The sequence below is a fragment of the Silene latifolia genome, chromosome 5 (genome assembly GCF_048544455.1).
Source record: "Silene latifolia isolate original U9 population chromosome 5, ASM4854445v1, whole genome shotgun sequence".
Classification (NCBI taxonomy): Eukaryota; Viridiplantae; Streptophyta; class Magnoliopsida; order Caryophyllales; family Caryophyllaceae; genus Silene; species Silene latifolia.
Window position 1 is genome coordinate 36,807,060 of NC_133530.1, and position 19,708 is coordinate 36,826,767.

At 31.5% G+C, this 19,708-nt stretch overlaps 1 protein-coding gene across 1 annotated transcript; it reads right to left on the minus strand.

The window, feature by feature from the left end:
* Positions 1 to 10,937: 10,937 nt before the first annotated feature.
* LOC141655221 (uncharacterized) lies at positions 10,938 to 18,579 on the minus strand. The gene is made up of 10 exons (XM_074462311.1): positions 18,510 to 18,579; positions 18,026 to 18,130; positions 17,769 to 17,913; positions 14,878 to 15,148; positions 14,644 to 14,827; positions 14,078 to 14,509; positions 13,831 to 13,932; positions 13,423 to 13,728; positions 11,774 to 12,534; positions 10,938 to 11,660 (listed from the first exon to the last, which is right to left on the minus strand). The coding sequence occupies exons 1-10, from the start codon at positions 18,577 to 18,579 to the stop codon at positions 10,938 to 10,940; spliced, it is 3,099 nt and encodes a 1,032-aa protein (XP_074318412.1).
* Positions 18,580 to 19,708: the final 1,129 nt, after the last annotated feature.

The window sequence follows — 19,708 nt, forward strand, 5'->3', positions numbered from 1 at the left end:
GACCCAAATTCATATTAACTTAGGGCACGGTGTGCCGAAATACCCCTTATTAACATAACTCGGTGGATTAACCTTTTAATCGATTCTACTTTTAGAACTCTTGGTCGATGATGTTTACAATAATGTTCATCTCTAGCCCGAAACACATCCGGAAATCGTCGTGAATACTTTCGTTGAGTACAACCCAAATTTCGAATAAATGTGTCCATAATCCAAACCCATATCAATTTAGGGCACGGTGTGCCGAAATACCCCTTGTTAACATGAATTCGGTGGATAGACATTTATCACCCACTTCCCCTACGTAACAAGGTTTGTACCCCGGTATGGCCGAGTGCACTCCCTCACGAAATAGGTTTTCATGGTTTCTACTATTTGGTAAGGCTATGTCTCAATTGATTGTTTTAGCGAGAGGTCATGTCAATTTATTATCTATCACGTTTTAAGTGAACTAAAGCGGTGAACTACGATAATTTTAATTGACACGGTCGATAAACTCGATAAAATGACAATGCATGTTTAGTTATGGCGATTTAGCGATGCATGCGACATAAAATAAAATGCAAGCATAAAAAATAAATAAATCCTAGTATGGCCTTTCCTAAAATAGAAAAAACTATTTAACTATTACATATTCGGAAACCAACTCCATTGGTCCCTTGAACTTCGGTTGTGGCACGCATCTCGAGGTAACACCGTCTTTATGTATCGCCATTCTTGAAGAAATCCGTCTTTTGGAACTCCGGAATGAATAAAAATTACATAATAAATTACATAATTTCCTATTATACATTTGTAACTAAAATAAAATAAATCTATTAAATTACAAAACGGTGATACGAGATCACAATAAAATTACAACCGAATCGATATTCCCATACATTTCGGGAAATACCAATTAAAATCTAGGGCCATACTAAGTAAAATTACATAATTCAAAATTACATAAATTAAAATTATGACAATCATAAAGAAAAATGCAGCATTATAATATGTATGAACATGCTCAATTTTATGCTAAATCGCCTTTAAATAGCCAATATCGTATATTACTCGGTTTTTACGGATTTGCGTGATTTCAACATTTTATAATCACAAAAACACATAAACTCATATTTATGCATAAGTTAATTACCCTAACCTCTTAGGACTCAAAATTTAGTCTTCACTATAATAATTTGACCATAATTAACCCATATTTTATAAAATTGTTCATAAATGGATCAAAAATTACAAAAATAAGCTATTAAACTTCAAATAAATCACAAAATTTCAAATAAATTCAAAATTCAAAATTTAAATTCATGAACATTCTGGAAAAATACCATGACACTCATAATGTTCAAAATCTTAGGTTAAAAATTTCGAAATTTTTCCGGAAAAACAATGTTGCGGTTTATCGATTTTTAATAAAATAATCATAAAAACATGGAAAAATTATTTTCATTAACTTTTCAATTTTAGATCTGAAAAATGTAATAAAATGCAACATTAGACGTTTTTCCTAAGTCATAGATTATGTTTTATTAATTTTCCACTAATAATGTCACTATTTATGCTATTTTTTCTTCAAAAATTCATAAATCATGCAAAAAGACTTCTTTATAACCAATTATTTTACACACATCTTGTAAAATTGCATGTGACAACATATTAATTTTCTATGACCAGATTCGAAATTTAACTCATATTAACCTATTTTTCACCTAAATCCGAATTTAATAATGAAAAATTCATTTTTCGAGCATAACAAGTCCAAAAATTATGAAAATTTACAGGTTATCTCAAAATAATATATGTGACAACATATCCAAAAATCAATGGAAAATTAGAAGTATAGCTAATTTTAGACCAAAAATGACATTTTTACTCATAAAATCACATTTAAATGCCATTATTGTAAATTATGAACAATAAAAATCCGAAAAATTAACCAAAATATCCTAAAACATTTTAGCACCAGAAATATTAACATGCATGAATTAATTTCGTGATATCTCATAATAACACAAATTTTACAAGTTTTATTTGTTATTCTTATAACTCGGAAAAACTTTTAACCGATTTGCATGCAAACAACCATGGCTCTGATACCGATTGAAGGAAATGTAGATCTATATACATATTAACATACTCATATATGTCTTAATTAATTTGTCATAAAATTAAATACGGATTTTATGCATGCAAACAATATAAAAATAGAGGAGAAATCATGTTCTTACATTGATGATTTCGGTTATATTGGGCACAAAAGAAATCTCCTTTTCTTTTGTTCTTGAGCTTTCCTAAGATGGAAGAACAAGATCCAAGTATAGGATCTCTCCTTAGGATTAATACCCAAAGCTTTCTCTTAATTTAATTAATATTACAAGAACTAGTATAATATTAATTAGTAGAAAATGACCCAAAAATAATATAAACACTTAATTATTTTCGGTTTTGTAGAGAGAAGAAGGAGAGGATTATTATTCTCTCTAGAATTGTATTTTGGATGATGGTTAGAATGAATGATCACTAACACATTTTAGTGTAATATTAGGTAAAAATTAGATGAAAAACCATGATGGTTTTTGTCATAAAAAACCGGGTGGAGGGGGCTTAATGGGTGAGCCAATGCATGCCCATATTTGTCTTCACAAGGTTAATAGGGTTGCATGGCTACTCTTGCTTTTTAATCATTATGTTTACCACTAAATTAAACAATTAATTAGCTTAAACCTCTCTTATTATTTCGGTCCATTTGATAATATGGAATCCATATTATTTTTGTCAATTGTCAATATGTCACATAAATTTGTTATGTATTTTTAACATATTAAAAATCAACGTATTAATAAAAATACGTCACATACAAAAATCGACTTAGTAATTTCATAATTACTTGTACCAAAATATTTTACCACTTATAAATCACAACAGATTGTATTTATAATAATTCATTCAATTTCAATTGTTTCTTTAAACAATAATTTCATCCGAGTAATGATACGATTCAATTACTCAGACCGTATCTTATTTAATCACATTTCAATATGATACGTAAATTTTACTTCCAAAATCGTCCGTCAATTTTTAAATAATTTAATTAACTCGTAACATTATACGATTAATTAAATAATCAATTAAGAGTATTGCCCTATAGGTATGACCTAGGGGGTCAACTGATCACCACCGTCGCACGACAGTAATGTCAAACTCTAGTCAGCCAATCATTACCGATATATGTTGACCAGTTGACAGTAACAATATTACTTCCCAATTGTATTCTTTATAATGAGATTTAAACATGTGATCATCATGATCATCAGTCGTGATCGCATTATTGTCGGAGGACACATATTCCAACACACCCACCACCGACAACAACACCCCCTTCGCCACCCACCACCGACAACAACACGTCAACAACACACCCTCCTCCTTCTCAGAACACCACCACTGACCACGGACGCCGACGACGAACACCGAGTAGATCTCGTTTTTTCAAATGTGGTGGCTGTGGTGGTGGTGCCGCCTCCCTCTTCTTTCTGTTTTTTTTTCAGATCTGAAAAAGAAAGCGGTTGTGTTTGTTGTGGCTGTATGCGGTGGGTGTTGGTGGTTGAGGTTGGTTAAAGGTGTCGTTTCAGATGTAGTTGTGGTGATGGTCGTGGCCTATGCGTGTGGTGGTGGTGGCTGGTTTTTTTTTTTTTTTTTTTTTGAGTTCTCGTTTTTTTTTTTAATAAGTGGTTGGTGCTGTTGATGGTTGTTGAGTATTGCGTTTTGGAGGTGGTGGGATTGGGGTGGTGGTGGTTGGGGTAGGATGTCGTAGGTGGTTGTTGGTGGTGATGGTTGGGAAAGAACTTTTATTAGGATAAAGTTACACTCATGAGGACTAAGGTTACAAATTCTAGAACTAGAGTTACAATCTAAGACCAAAAAATTACAACTTTAATGACTAAAGTTACACTTTTGAAGAACAAAAGTTACAGTTTAAAGGGCTAAAGTTACAATAGTAAAGTATATTAATTTAAATTTTTACATACAAATCATTATACAACTAAAGTTACGACTTCAACGACTAAAGTTACGCCTTCAACGACTAAAATTACACTCTTAAAAATATATAAATGCAAAGTTTTACATATAAACCATCCTATGACTAAAATTACATTTCCGACGGTTAAAGTTACACCTCCAACGACTAAAATTACCTTTATAAAAGTATATAAATTCAAATTTTTACATTCAAACCACCATATGACTGAAGTTATAACTCCGATGACTAAAGTTACATCCCCAACGACTAAAGTTACAATCGTAAGATACTAAAGTTACATAGACTTTTGTTAAAATTACATAAATTTCAATTTATAAATTCAAATTTGTATATATAAGTTGGTCTTAAAAGGTAATATACACCTATAAATCATTAAATGCTTAAAGTTACACTCATAAATCAGTAGAATTACACTCAAAAATGATTGGCTAAGAATAAGACTTAGGGACTCAACCAAATTTGTGGACTTACCTGAACCCATATATATATATATATATATATATATATATATATATATATATATATATATATATATATATATATATATATAGAGAGAGAGAGAGAGAGAGAGAGAGAGAGAGAGAGAGAGAGTCAAGTTCAAATGAGTCTACCTAAATATTTGAGTCCCTAAGTTCTAATCTAAGCCATTGATCTTCTAAGATTGATGGTTGAGATTTGAAACTTTTAAACATTTTTTGAATGAAACTTTAGTGTTTTATAAATGAAACTTTAATCTATTAATGTAACTTCAATTCTTTACAATTATAACTCTAATTTTTTAAGGTTATTTTGTAAATAAAAATAAAAATTTATGTAATACATTGTTATTTTAAATATATAAATTTGATTTTTAAGTATAAGTTTAATATTATACGAGTGAAATTTTAATACTTAAAAGTGTAAGTTTATTATTTTTAGGTCATTTTCAATATTAAAATTTGAATTTATGAAATAATTTAATTGTCACTAATATTTTTTTCAACTTAACTGATTTTTGAGTGAAACCTTATTGTTTTGCGAGTATAACTTTAATGATTTAAAGTGTAACTTTAGTTATTTTTAGACCATTTCTAATATAAAAATTGAAATTTATGTAATAATATAATTGTGACTAAAATTTATTTAATTTCACTAAAATTTGTGAATAAAACTTTAATGTTTTACGAGTGAAACTTTAAAGCTTAAAACTGTAACTTTAATTTTCATAGGTCATTTCTAATATAAAAATTTGAATTATTTTTTAAATTTCACTGATTTATGAATGAAACTTTAATGTTAAACGAGTGAAACTTTAATGATAACGAGTGAAACTTTAGTTTTTTTGGGCTATTTCCAATATAAAATTTTTTATTTATGTAATAATGTAAAAATTTGTAATTTCTCTAATTAACGAACTTTAATGGTCTCGACTGAAACTTTAATGATATACGAGTGAAACTTTAATGATATTTTTCGTAATTTTAATAAACACGACTTGTTTGAATTAAATCAATCCAACGTCATGACACCGCCAACCACGCCAGAACCACCACCCCACACGACTTTACCGCCTCCACAAAACCACAACCGCAAATGTAGGAAAAATCAGGAAAAAAAAAGTATAACTAATTCTGAAAAAAAAACGACCACTCCCATCTACCCCTTACCCACGGCCACCACAACTGTCCACCTCGACCACCACCACCAACCCAAAAAAAAAGATCAAATATGAAGAAAAAAAAACAAGAACTCAACAACCACACCATTAACCACCACCCACCACGACACCAATAACCACCACCCACCAACAACAACCAATCCTTTTCTCAGATTTGGAAAAAAAAAGGAGAATGTAGAGAGACGGGAAAATGGAGGCAGAAGAGGAGTGGTGGCATCCCTCACAAACCGTCACCAACACACCCACATGACCCACAACCAGCACCACAACCCCCTACGACATAGATCTGAAAAAAAAAAAGTGAAGGTCGCAGAAACAGCCGCCACTACAACACAACCACCAACACCATCACCTAACAACCACCATGCCAACATCCAACAACAACAAAAATGAAAAGAGGCGGAATCAACCACCACAACGACACCGAACAAAAAAAATGCGAAGAAGAGGCGCGGCGGCAGTAGGTGGCTTGAGAGGCGGTGGCGGCAGCAGGAGATGCTCGTGGTGAATGACGGTGGTTATGGGGGTAAGGGTGGTTGGTAGTTGTTGTTGGTAAATCTGGTAATAGGTGAGAGGTGGCGGTAGGTGGTGGTGGCCGTGGGAAGGGAGGGGAGAGAAGAGGGAGTTAAGAGAGAGAAGTGAGAGTAAAAGGAGGCAGAGAAAATGAATGAGGGAGGTAGGGGGATTAGGGTTTTATGCATTTAGTTTTAATCCTGACCCTTGATTTTGTTCTAATCCTAACCATTTATATTCTTTTAATCTAATGGATAGGATGAGAACTCATGGACTCACCTAAGGGAGGTGGACTCATATATATATATATATATATATATATATATATATATATATCAACTAAGTTTAGTATATAGATATAAGTTCATAAGTTCTATTAAGGGTCCTTGGATGATAAAAATGAATGAGCAAGATCAACCCACAAAAATGGTGTTTAATGGCTAATCTCACACACTCACTCCTCCCTCACTAATCTATCATAATTAATCACTAATTCAGTATAACTTCTTTTCCTCTAATCCACGTCTCTCACATTTCACACATTTCACATCTCTCCTCTCACGAAAACACTAATAAATTTTTCAGTATTTTTTAGAGTGCAACTTCCGTGTTTTACGAGTATAACTTTAATTCAAAATAGTGCAACTTTATACAAAAAAGTGATTTTGACGGATATTTTTTGACTTTTTATAATTTTAAGACAAGTTTACGACATTTTAGTAGTTTTTAGAGTATAACTTCAGTGTTTTACAAGTATAACTTTAATTCAAAATAGTGCCACTTTATATTAAGAAAGTGAATTTGAAGTATATTTTTTCGGCTTTTTGTAATTTTAAGACAAGTTTACGACATTTCAGTATTTTTTAGGGTATAACTAACTTCAGTGTTTTACGAGTATAACTTTAATACAAAATAATGCAACTTTATACAAAAAAAATGATTTTGACGGATATTTTTTGACTTTTTGTAATTTTAACACAAGTTTACGACATTTCAGTAGTTTTTAAGGTATAACTTCCGTGTTTTACGAGTATAACTTTAATTCAAAATAGTGCAACTTTATACTAAAAAGTGAATTTGAAGTTTATTTTTTCGACTTTTTGTAATTTTAAGACAAGTTTACGACATTTCAGTATTTTTAGAGTATAACTTCTGTGTTTTACGAGTGTAACTTTAATACAAAATAATGCAAATTTATACAAAAAAAAAAAAAAGATTTTGACGGATATTTTTTGACTTTTTGTAATTTTAAGACAAGTTTACGACATTTCAGTAGTTTTTAGGGTATAACTTCAGTGTTTTACGAGTAAAACTTTAATTCAAAATAGTGCAACTTTATATTAAAAAAAGTGCAACTTTATATTAAAAAGTGAATTTGAAATATATTTTTTCGACTTTTTGTAATTTTAAGATAAGTTTACGACATTTCAGTATTTTTTAACGTATAACTTCTGTGTTTTACGAGTATAACTTTAATACAAAATAGTGCAACTTTATAGTAAAAGGTGATTTTCACGGATATTTTTTTGACTTTTTGTAATTTTAAGACAAGTTTACGACATTTCAGTAGTTTTTAGGGTATAACTTCAATGTTTTACAAGTATAACTTCAATTCAAAATAGTGCAACTTTATATTAAAACGTGAATTTGAAGTATCTTTTTTCAACTTTTTGTAATTTTAAGACATGTTTACGACATTTCAGTATATTTAGAGTATAACTTCTGTGTTTTCCGAGTGTAACTTTAATACAAAATAATGCAACTTTATACAAAAAAAATGATTTTGACGGATATTTTTTGACTTTTTGTAATTTTAAGACAAGTTTACGACATTTCAGTAGTTTTAGGGTATAATTTCAGTATTTTACGAGTATAACTTTAATTCAAAATAGTGCAACTTTATATTAAAAAGTGAATTTGAAGTATATTTTTTCGACTTTTTGTAATTTTAAAACAAGTTTACGACATTTCGTATTTTTAACGTGTAACTTCTCGTGTTTTACGAGTATAACTTTAATACAAAATAGTGCAACTTAATACTAAAAGGTGATTTTCACGTATATTTTTTGAGTTTTTGTAATTTTAAGACAACTTTACAACATTTCAGTATTTTTTAGAGTGCAACTTCTGTCTTTTACGAGTATAACTTTAGTCCAAATTTGTGTAACTTTAGTCAAAAAATATTTGGAATTTATTTAATTTTAAGACAAGTTTATATAATTTGTCCTACTGTCACTTTAGTACTTTTTGTATATCTTTAGTCCAAAACCAGTGTAACACACGTGAAAAATCACGGGGTTATGTACATTTTTTTTTCTAAAGATGACTATAAATTTTAGTTATTATATAACCAATTCTATTTATTGAACATGTGTACTTTTTAAAAATAAAAAAGAAATAAAATATCATTAATATATATAAATGAAAATTATAACATTCAAATTTCAGAACTTTAAGATATGTAAATTAATTAATAAGATAACATATGATAATGTTAATAGGAGTAACCAGTAATTCGCTTTCAAATTGATCGAAATTGAGCTTAATAATAATCGGGTTATAAATTTAATCGAGTCCATAATGGGTCGGGTTGGGGATCGGTTTCGAGTTTGATAAAATTAAAGAGATAATGAATTTAATCTTAAAAAAAGAAGGAGTAGTAAAAAACAATATTAACCGGAGGCGTAGTGAAAATAATTATATAACCAATTTTATTTATTGAACATGTGTACTTTTTAAAAATATATATACAGAAATTATAACATTCAAATTTGAGAACTTTAAGATATGTAAATTAATAAAATAACACATGATAATGTTAATAGGAGTAAAAATTGTAAGACGGGATTAAAATGAAACAATTAAGACATAGTTAAAAAAGGAAATTATAACATACTCGTACAAATTTAAGTTCTTTAAGTAAAAAATCTTTTCATAATGAATATTTAATTGAAAGAACAAAAAAAAAAATAACAGTTTCTGGGTCGTGTTTAGAGGTCGGACATACGTATGAAACATTTTCATTTCAATTTGGGTCGTGGTTAGAGCCCAAAATGAACAACCCAAACCAATTTTCTGGAGAGTTCATTTTACAAACTCATTTTCGACAATCAAAATAAGAAAACCGAGTTGCTCACCTACCTCATTTTATCAAAGTTGAAAAAGGAAAATTACAAAATCTATATCATCTTCTTCATCAGATGATATCGTCCTCTCCTTCAGTGAAATCATCATCAAAATCAACTTAATCAATTCAAACTTCTTCTATCCTTCGTTCTCAAACTCGATCCATCTCAGTCACCACTTTACGATTGAAGATTATTCAACCCGATTCCACATTTCTTCATTAATTTACGAAATCATCGAAAAATGACAATAAATATGGTGAAAATGGTTGATTCATTAGGTTATTATTGTAGATCAATGTTCGTTTTTTCTGATCTACAATTTTGTCTTTATTTTTTTTTAATTCTGGTAAAGTATTAATAAATTTGTTAGTTACAATAGGTTGAAATTTTCTTCATTTTCGGATCAACAGGTAATGGTCATATCCGAAATTTGTACTATAATTATTTTTTAATTTGTACTATAATTGTTTTTTTTTTATTGCATGTTGTTGCAAAAGAACTCCAGATCTTCTAAAATGATGGATCTGTTGATATTAAGGTTATTATTGTATATCAAGGTTCATGTTTTCTGATCTACAATTTTGTCTTTATTTTTTTTAATTCCGGTAAAGTATTAATAAATTTGTTAATTACAATAGGTTGAAATTTTCTTCGTTTTCGGATCAACAGGTAATGGACATATCCGAAATTTGTACTATAATTATTTTTTAATTTGTACTATAATTGTTTTTTTATTGCATGTTGTTGCATGTTGTTGCAAAGGAACTCCAGATCTTCTAAAATGATAGATCTGTTGATATTAAGGTTATTATTGTAGATCAAGGTTCGTTTTTTCTGATCTACAATTTGTGATTTCTTAAATTTGTGATTTCTTAATTTTCAGGAGATGTAGTGTTTAGACCAGCTGATTTGGTGCCTTTGACATGTTAGTTGGTTTACTTCGATTTAACTTTGCCTATACATTTTCAGGCGGATAAAATTGCTCACGTTTGCGGTTGTGTTTGTGAGGTAATAATATGTGTTTCCAATACTTTTACTTTGTAAATTAAGCTTTAAATTATGGTTGTGTATAGAGTTGTAAATGTTTTCTGTTGTGTTTGTAATGAGGTGAGGTGATACTTTTAAAAAAGTGTTGGAGAGCTGGTAGAAGAAGCATTGCCAATCCCGTCTTACAAATAAGACAAGGTAACCTTCTCTGTTATATGTTCTATTAGCTCATTCTTATTGCCAGTATAGCTTTTCGTAATGTAACATTATAGTCAATATTGTGGTTATATTAGTTGCATCAAATTATTAGATTTATAAGACGAATGAGAAAGGAAAATGAAAGAACAAATTAATTAAAATAAAAGATAAATTACTTTAAAAAAGGTTCTAATACAAACTAAAATAGAATAGTGTATCAAATTAGGAAAATTTATAGTTTATCGAAAATCTCCTTGTAAACAATATTAGATGTTTTATTAGTCACTCCTTTGTCTTCATCTAGAAGAAGGACTTTTAGACCTTTCTTACTTGTAACCCTAGATAAGGCAACGTACAATTGCCCATGGGTGAAGACTGGTCTAGGAAGATAAAGTCCCCCAACACGGGATAGAGATTACCCTTGACTTTTGTTAATAGTCATGGCAAAGCAAACCGCTAAAGGAAATTGTCTCCTTTCGAACTTAACTGGGAACATGGTAGTGTCGGAAGGTGTCAAGGTGATGCGAGGAATATAGACTTTGCTATCAATATGACTTCCAGAAATAACAGTTGCACTTATCACTCGATTTCCTAGATGATTTACCTCCATTCGGGTGCCATTGCACAATCTATTTGCTTGGTCGATGTTTCTAAGAAGCATGACTATAGCTCCAACTTTCAGTTTTAAGCTGTGATTGGGTAAACCAGAACATCTGATAGAGTTGAGAAACTCAGTAGAGTAAAGTTCCCGAACCCCACAATTGGTCTCTTCCTTGCCGATTTCATCAGAGCTTAAGTAAACTTTCTCCTCCTTTTGAATTTGATCCAAGACATAATCGTTTACCACTTCGACGACATCATGAGTAGGTGCTAGTACAACTCTTTCAGTGAAGTACTGAGGGTCACCTAAGTGATCTTTTAAAGATGGGTACGTGCTCTCTACAATGGTAGCTATTGGATCTAATCCAGGCTGTATTAGTATATCTTTGGGTAATTCAATGTTAGCTACACCATCATTTGGGCCACCAGCTAAACCATCACCGAGTTCGAGAATCCACTCTGAAAATTGTTTAATTTCATCAACGTCTGACTCTGCACTTCCGACTTGGAGTCTCATATTTTTCGTGAGCTTCAAAACCTTAAATTTAATAATTAAATAAGAGGGTCAGAATTGAATTACTAAGTAAATGTAACTATGGCAGCATTATAGCAGAAGCTGATGGTAAAATAAAATAGAGATTATGTTCTAACCTTGCAATATCTCCATAAAGGAGAAGAATCGATAAGAAGACCAACAATATCTTGCCTGCTTCCTTTAGGTATAACAGACAAGATTTGTGGAAAATCACCGCCAAAGACCACAACTTTTCCTCCAAATGGTTTTTCAGGGTCTCCTTTCGGTAAAGTTCTCATGATATCTCTCAAGCTTCTATCAAGAGCTTCAAAACAATAACGATTAACCATAGCTGCCTCGTCCCATAAGATAAGCTTTGCCCTTTTTAATAGCTCTGCCAAATCGGTTCCTGGTTGTATTCCATGACACATGGAGTTTTCATCGACATTGATGGGTATGCTTAGTCGGGCGTGGGCTGTCCGCCCTCCTGGAAGAAGGATAACTGCAATGCCACTTGAAGCGACAGCTATAACGATTTCACCTTTGGACCTTATTCCAGCGCATAAGGCTTTCCAGAGGAAGGTCTTACCGGTTCCCCCATACCCATAAACAAAGTATACACCACCTTGACCATTTTGAACGGAGTACATGATTTTTCTATAAATTGACTTCTGTTCATCTGTCATTGAAGAAGTTAGCACTTCATGTTCCTTCTTCAAAGCATCTTTATCGTAAGATAACTCATCTGCCAAAAGCCTATTCGAGCACGTAGCAAGAATGTCAACGTCCGGATATGGCATGTTGTCAAACTTATGCAGGGAACTACCGTTTCTTTGCAACCAAGATTCAATCTCGGATAGTGCGTAAGTCTGCAACTGCTCGTCTGTGAGTTGCAGATCTGTAATCACGAAAAATAATAAAATTTCGGTTAATGAAAGAGAACGTTACTATATGGAATTAATGAATAACGTAAATTATGGATCCAAGTACATGGGTTACGTAGTTCCGTTCGTCTTCTGTGTAAGATATCATCTGATAATAACTTCCACGTCTTCTCCCACACTAATTCCGGCTTCACTAAGCTATTTGTGAGCAAAAGGGTTGCAAAAATATTCCTAAGATAAAATCTCGTCCCCCAATAACTCGTTTCCTCAATGACATCAATGCACTCTTTATCATCACTAAGTAAGCCTAAAGCGTAGCAGGCTCTTTGAAAGTTGTGTGAGGGACTCCATTTACAGTTCGAATTTCTTTATATGATTTGGGTCCTTTTACAAAGTTCAGTAGAGTTCTCAAATAGTACCTCTCACCACCATTTGGAGACATATGATACATTCTGCCAAGAGTAAATCCTTTTTCCCTCGGTTTCCATACCCTTTCCTTTTGTTTTCATACAAATTTTTGTGGAAACTCACAATATGTTAGATCTCTACCATCAGATTTCAAATTGTTATATTCCATCCAAGCTGTGAATTTTGTCCTACCTCTTGAAGACCTTTCTACCACTTCGTCAATTGGATCGTCATCATGGAAAATAACGTTTTGCTCATTAGGTAGATGATAATCCAACCTTAAAACAGGGGGGTCCTATAGTGAATAGGAAAGGCAAAAATTCTCAAACTGCTTCACATGGTGAAATGTAACGGCAGTCGTAGTATTCTTGTATTTGATCAATTTGATTTGGGTCTTGACTACCTATTAAAAAAAAAGTCATCATAAGACATTTAACAGTAATTTTTTATGCCAAAAATTATGAAATAGAAAATAAATGAATAAAAATGAGTACCATTATTGCTGCTAGTAGCACTAACAGTGACACGGACATATCCTTTATTAATGTACTTGAATAAATACTTGATGGATCTTGCTTGGTTGCACCATCCAACGTTAATGTGAGCACGATATTTTAACAATAAATCTGCATTGTATGGAACAACATATCCGTTATGAATGGTTTTACCATTTTTCTCAATTGTTGTTCCATTCTCCCTTCTCTTATAAACTGGATAACCATCAGCATCAACAATAGTTCTTTCATTAAACCTCTTTGGAAACTTTTTAGAGCAAATTCCATCAATCATGCATGGCGCATCTGGGTTAAGTTCTCCACATGGACCATGAATCATACAATCTTTGATCTTTGCATAAAGGGTGGGTTTTCTAAGGGGTGCGGAATTTCAAAGACTTATAATACGTTCAACATCGACGGATTCTGGGAACTTGTCATCCCTTTGTAAAAATAGCAAAATATGAGCATGAGGGAGGCCACGTTTTTGGAATTCAATAGTGTAAACAACTGGGGAAAAAAAATCCCAAAAAAGAATTAGTTAATTACATGGAGTTAATTATCAAAATTAGAAGAGTTAATTATCAAAATTAGAAAAGTTAAAGATTATAAAAGATATGTTTAAAAAGTAAACTAAATAAAATGATAAATTCACCTGCCCTTGTTCGTCCAAAAATATGTCGTTCTTTAAGGTCCCGCATGAGCTCGTCGAGTTTCAACTTAAATACTCGAGTAAGTATATCAGGTCTATCCTCTGGCCGTAGTCCTCTTTTAACAAACCTAGTAATTTCAGGCCATTTTGGGTTGCATGTGAAGGTAATAAACAAATTAGGATACCCACACCACCTGCAAATGGTCATTGTATCTTGATATGTTTCTCTCATGTAACCCTTACTCCCTAACAAAGATGAGGGGACAATGAAACGAACACCAGCGGAGGACGGGTTTGTTTGTCCTATAGCGGAGACATTTTCTAGATTCTTGAAGTTCTCCGACCGCAACTTTGGTTGGTTGAAACGGATGTACTTTAAGCGGTCAGATTCTATCATCGTGTAACCGTCAGCAACGAATTGTTGAAATAGTTTTCCTGACAAATAAATAAAGTTAGAACAAATTTTTTTAAAGAAGCCATATATTAAAACACTAAATTAATTAAAGGTTCAAATAATAAAAAATTAAAATAAATAAGGAAAAAAATTAATTAGGTCCAAAAGAATATACCTCCCATCAAAATAGTTGGATATTCCTTGGCTGATGATCTGTCTTGAATGCGAAAAGCAAACCACTCCCTCAAGGTTAACTTATCCCTAGTGTTCTCATTGCTACTTGAAGATGCTATAGAATGTTGACTATGAGGGATACCAAGTCTATGACCATCCTCTCCACGCGGAAAGAGAATTGGGTACTGCAAGGCTAAATAAGAAGCATGTAGCTCTGATATACGTTGTAGTATACCAGAGCGTTCCTCAACCACAATGTCCCTACTATCAACGTGTTCTCCATATCTCCCACAATCAGGGCAGCCACCTCTGAGACAGTAGGTAAATTATATGCCCTCCCATCAGTATTACGTGCACTAATGAGCCTTAACCTCACCTCACCATCAGCACCTTGGTATAGCCGATCTCTAGCCATTCTAAATGATTTTGCCAAAACATTGTAACGATCAACCATTTGTTTTAAATCCTTCATTAGACCATCGTCAAACTGAATACCATTAGTAGAGCTGCATATATAATTGTTAAAGATTAAAATATTAAACTGAAGAAAAATTGACTAAAACTTTAGAAAACTTTGAAGTAGGAAAAAAAAAGGCTAACCTTAGTGCGTTCTTCCTGTGCTTCAACTCCTCTTCGGTGTCGTAAATATAAAGTTGACAAAATTTGGTGTTGCGTCATTATTAGGTAATAAGCTTTCAATTAAATGTGTATTTTCCCCACCTATTCTAAATGTGTATGGACCCCTACCTCGTATCACTAAATGATCTATTTTGCCACCCATAGATGTAAATGAAAACATATTATTGTAACTACGTATGTTCTCAATGAAATGTTTACTTTTGGGGTGTTTTCGCATCAAAAGATCACATAACAACTTTGGAGTTTTTTTTATAAACGGAAGTTCTACTATTCCATTTTTCCAACACATAGTAAAAGCGGGCACCACGGGCTTGGTATCCATATGATCCCTTTTACCGTACCACATCTGAGCTCCACATTTAGTGCAAGTGTAAATAGGGTCCCCGATATCATCGTATCCTTCAAGATATGTTAATAAAGAGAAATGTCAATAGAAAAGAATAAAAAATGAATAATAATTATGCTTGAAATATGAAAATAATATGACCTTGAAGGTCATCATCTTCCATTCTTAAACGATTATTTGCTTCATAAGATTCATATCTTTGATGAAAGATCCCTTGCTATATCTCGGATCATGTTTTGTCTTTCAAAATACCGCTGTAGTGAAGTGTTATCGGTGATGAAGATTTGATTCCCCGAAAGTTGCTGTTCAATATTATCTGTACAAATGTATACATTTTGTAAATGTTAATTTTTTTCCTTTATTTGAAAAAATTGCAAGGTTTTGATGAAAATTAGCAAATGTGATGGTGCTGGATGGAGTTGTGCGTCTTGAGCTGGAAGAATTTTTAGAATCCTTCTTTGACGTAAGATAAGCTTCCTCTTTTCCTTCGCTAACTTTGCTGCCCGTTGTTGTTGGGTTAAATAAATATTATGGCCCGTAAAAACTTCCAAATTTCCATTGGATCTTTTGATGGACAATTTTTGTTTCCGTTGTTTCCTTGAGGTTTGTGCAAGTAGGTAGTCGTTTACACCTTTTCCCAACTCATAATCTATGAGACAAAATTAAGGTACACATTTGGGTTATTAAAAAATCAAATAGTTATAAGTTGATTTTTTCTTAAAAGAGGTAGTAAGTCGATTACCATTCCAAAAGTTGCTTATAGAGGCTGCCATTAGTTTCTTTTTCGTCCTATCTGGTGCTTTTTTAAAACACCAAAAATTGTTGAGTACCAAGAAACGATAACGAGAAAGTATAATTTTTCATTTTCACAGCTATACTTTATTTAAAAACAAATTCTTAAAGTGATAGACATACCAGTTTGAGATTGATACAATGGTGATTTACCCTTATGTGGCTGAATTGACGACTGACTTTGAATATTTGGATGCAGTTGAAATGCTTGAGTAAAATTAGTCAATTTAAGATAATGAGGAAAAAATAAATAAATAAGTTAGTAACATAAAAAATCAGAGTGATTGGTACGTACTTAATTTTATAGAAATCCTTAAATTGAGAAACGTACCATTTTGGGTCTTATACAATGGTGCTTTACCCTTACTTTGTTGAATTGATGTTTGCCGTTGGATATGTGGAGGTGTTTGAAATACTTGCGTGAAATCAAACACTATAACATCATGTGTGGTGCGAAATTATATAAGTAACCATGTAACATAATTAAGGTAATGAAAATGATTTTATTTTTTGCAAATGTATATGTAATTTTATTTATATAAAAATAATTAAAATTTATTAAATTGAGAGACATACCATTCTGAGATTGAAACATTGGTGCTTTACCATGATTTGGTTGAATTGATGCTTGCCTTTGTCCTTGTTTGTTTGTTATGTCACGTAGCGGCAACAAAGACGTACCTTACATTATTTTTAAATTAAATATAAATAATTACAAAATAAATTAGTAATTCACTTTGTTATATAAAAATCAATGATCCATCTCATTTTCACACAGTACACTGGTTGAGTTCAAATTATCTACGGAGTACAGTATTTTTTTTCTCTTTTGCACCTTATCTTTTTCTCTACCAAAATTAATACAACATGAGTTCCCTCTCTAATTCTCTGATTTTGGTTTGTAATTCCCCTCCTCATCTATCATCTGGTAGATTTTTAACTACCCACTTCATTATTTTGATCAAAGATTCCCTTGTTTAGCAGTAAAACCCATGTTCTTGGTTAGCAGTAAATCCCATGTTCTTGGTTTGATGATACTGCATTTTTTTTTGCTGCACCCACTTAATGTTGCTTGATGAACTGATATAAATGATTTTATATTTTTTTGTATAAATAAATAAAATTTATTAAATTGAGAGACGTACCATTCTGAGATTGAACCATTGGTGTTTTACCAGGATTTGGTTGAATTGATGCTTGCCTTTGTCCTTGTTTGTTTGTTTGTTATGTCACGTAGTGGTAACAAAGACGTACATTATATTATTTTTAAATTAAATATAAATTACGAAATTGAGTATAGTAATACGCTTTGTTATATAAGAAAACAAATGTGTATTTAGATGACATACCTTGGTAAATTCATACCTTGGTAAATTGGAGTACTCAACATATTTATATTAAATTGGTCAATTGATATATGACTGGATAACTGTGAATGAGTGTTCCTGGATATTGACGTTGTTTTCTGTGTGGATCTAATATTCTCAAGGTCAGCTGCAAAAATAGTGGAAAAAAAATTTACTATGTAGCTATTACATGAAGAATTCGTAAAGGGTATCTAAACTGAAATTGCATTTAGTAAATTAATTAATAAAAAAGTAAATACCTGAGGTATTTCTATAAAGTGGTGCTTTACTCTTTGTTGACTGTGTAGTTGTATGTCTTCGCCCATTAGTGTTTGATATTTCACGAAGCTCTAAAAATGGACTATCTAAAAGATATAAAAAAATAATCAGAAAAGGAAAAAAAAGAACGAACTTCACCATCAACCTGAAATATTAGAATATAGTCGGGAATTCTGGGTTTAAATCACACTTTCTAGGGAGATCCATTAACAATATTTCTAAATAATAGCTTCATGGAAATCTAAACCTATGACTTTATTATATTTTCATACATATTTTCATAAAACATACTTTAGATATGGCTGTTGAAATTATTATACACGGTATAATCGAAAGTTTTAATAAAAAAAATCATAAAATTATTAGTAAGTCTGTTTAAGAAACAATACCTTGTAGAAACTATTGAACAATTTTTAGATTAGAGATTCATTAAAAGTAAAATTAGTATAAAATAGATGAACTAACCTTTATCACCTTCATTGCTTTTTCTTTTACTCTTCTTTGCTGTTTGTTGTTCAGATTTAGATCCTACCATGGATGCAGATGGTTTTTAATTTTTCTGTTTTGTGAGAAGTTGTATTACGTGATTTTGAATGGAGTTAGAGTACTTGTAGGGCTTTGGAGTTGTAGAATTGTAATAGTCAGGTCGTAGAACATTCCAAATACATACACAATTACCTAAAATACAATGAATGTGAGACACTGTTATCTATAAAAAATTGAATAACGTGACACATTGATTATTATTTTTTATTGGTTGAGAATATTGAACAGATTTTGACGACTATTAAAATTTAGAAATATTTAACATGTTTTTGAGAACAGATTTTGAGAAATATTTAGACGACTATTATTTCTTTTGAGAACAGAATATTATCTCAATTTCTTAGTCAATTTTGTGAACAGGTTATTCAAAATCTCAAAATTTGTTCTCAAAATCTTAAAATTTGTTCAATAGTCGTCTACATATTTCTTATCTTTTTTTTTCTTTATCATAACATTATCTCAATTAATTAGTCAATTTTATTAAACTCTCAAAGTCGACTTCCAATTTTAAATTTGTAATTATTTTAAGTCTACTATAATTTGCTAAGAGATTGAAAATTATTTTTAGGGTTTTGTGAAATAAGATAACATATAATTAGGTTATTCGCTTATATTCCTTTAAACAATTTTTTTTTTAAATATTTCTTAAAGTAGTGTTTTAATAAATAAGAAGTGTTTTAAGTTTTTTAATAGTGACATTATACTCGAAGTTCAATCACAAAATGTTCTAATATTGACTCTTAATGTAATACTCCGTATTTATGAGTCTCTAGGTACTCTATCGAGTAGGACTTACTCTGTCGAGTAAGGGTGAGTTGCAGTTTAAAATAGTTTCTGACCTGTTGGGTACTCGATCGAGTAACGTGGGTACTCGATCGAGTAAGGGGCACTCGATCGAGTACCTTAGCTACTCGATCGAGTAGCCGATTTACGGGGAGTTTTTCTCGGGTTTTGTTAATTATGCGATTAAGATATATAACCTTTTCCGTCATCATTCTAAACACTTTTGCAAAACCTAATTTACTGTCAAAGAGAGAAAGCAAGTACGTTCATCATCTTAATCGCATTTTTAGCAAATCCCGGAGTTTGGAAGGTCGGTTTTCATCGTTAGTTATACC

Bases quoted from the DNA above. Each gene is read 5' to 3' on its own strand.
- LOC141655221 (XM_074462311.1), bottom strand. From the start codon at position 18,579: ATGGTAGGATCTAAATCTGAACAACAAACAGCAAAGAAGAGTAAAAGA. The intron at 12,535-13,422 runs GTACTCATTTTT...TCGTGATTACAG, and splicing joins TGCTACTAGCAGCAATAATG to ATCTGCAACTCACAGACGAG. The intron at 11,661-11,773 runs GTTAGAACATAA...ATTAAATTTAAG, and splicing joins CTTTATGGAGATATTGCAAG to GTTTTGAAGCTCACGAAAAA.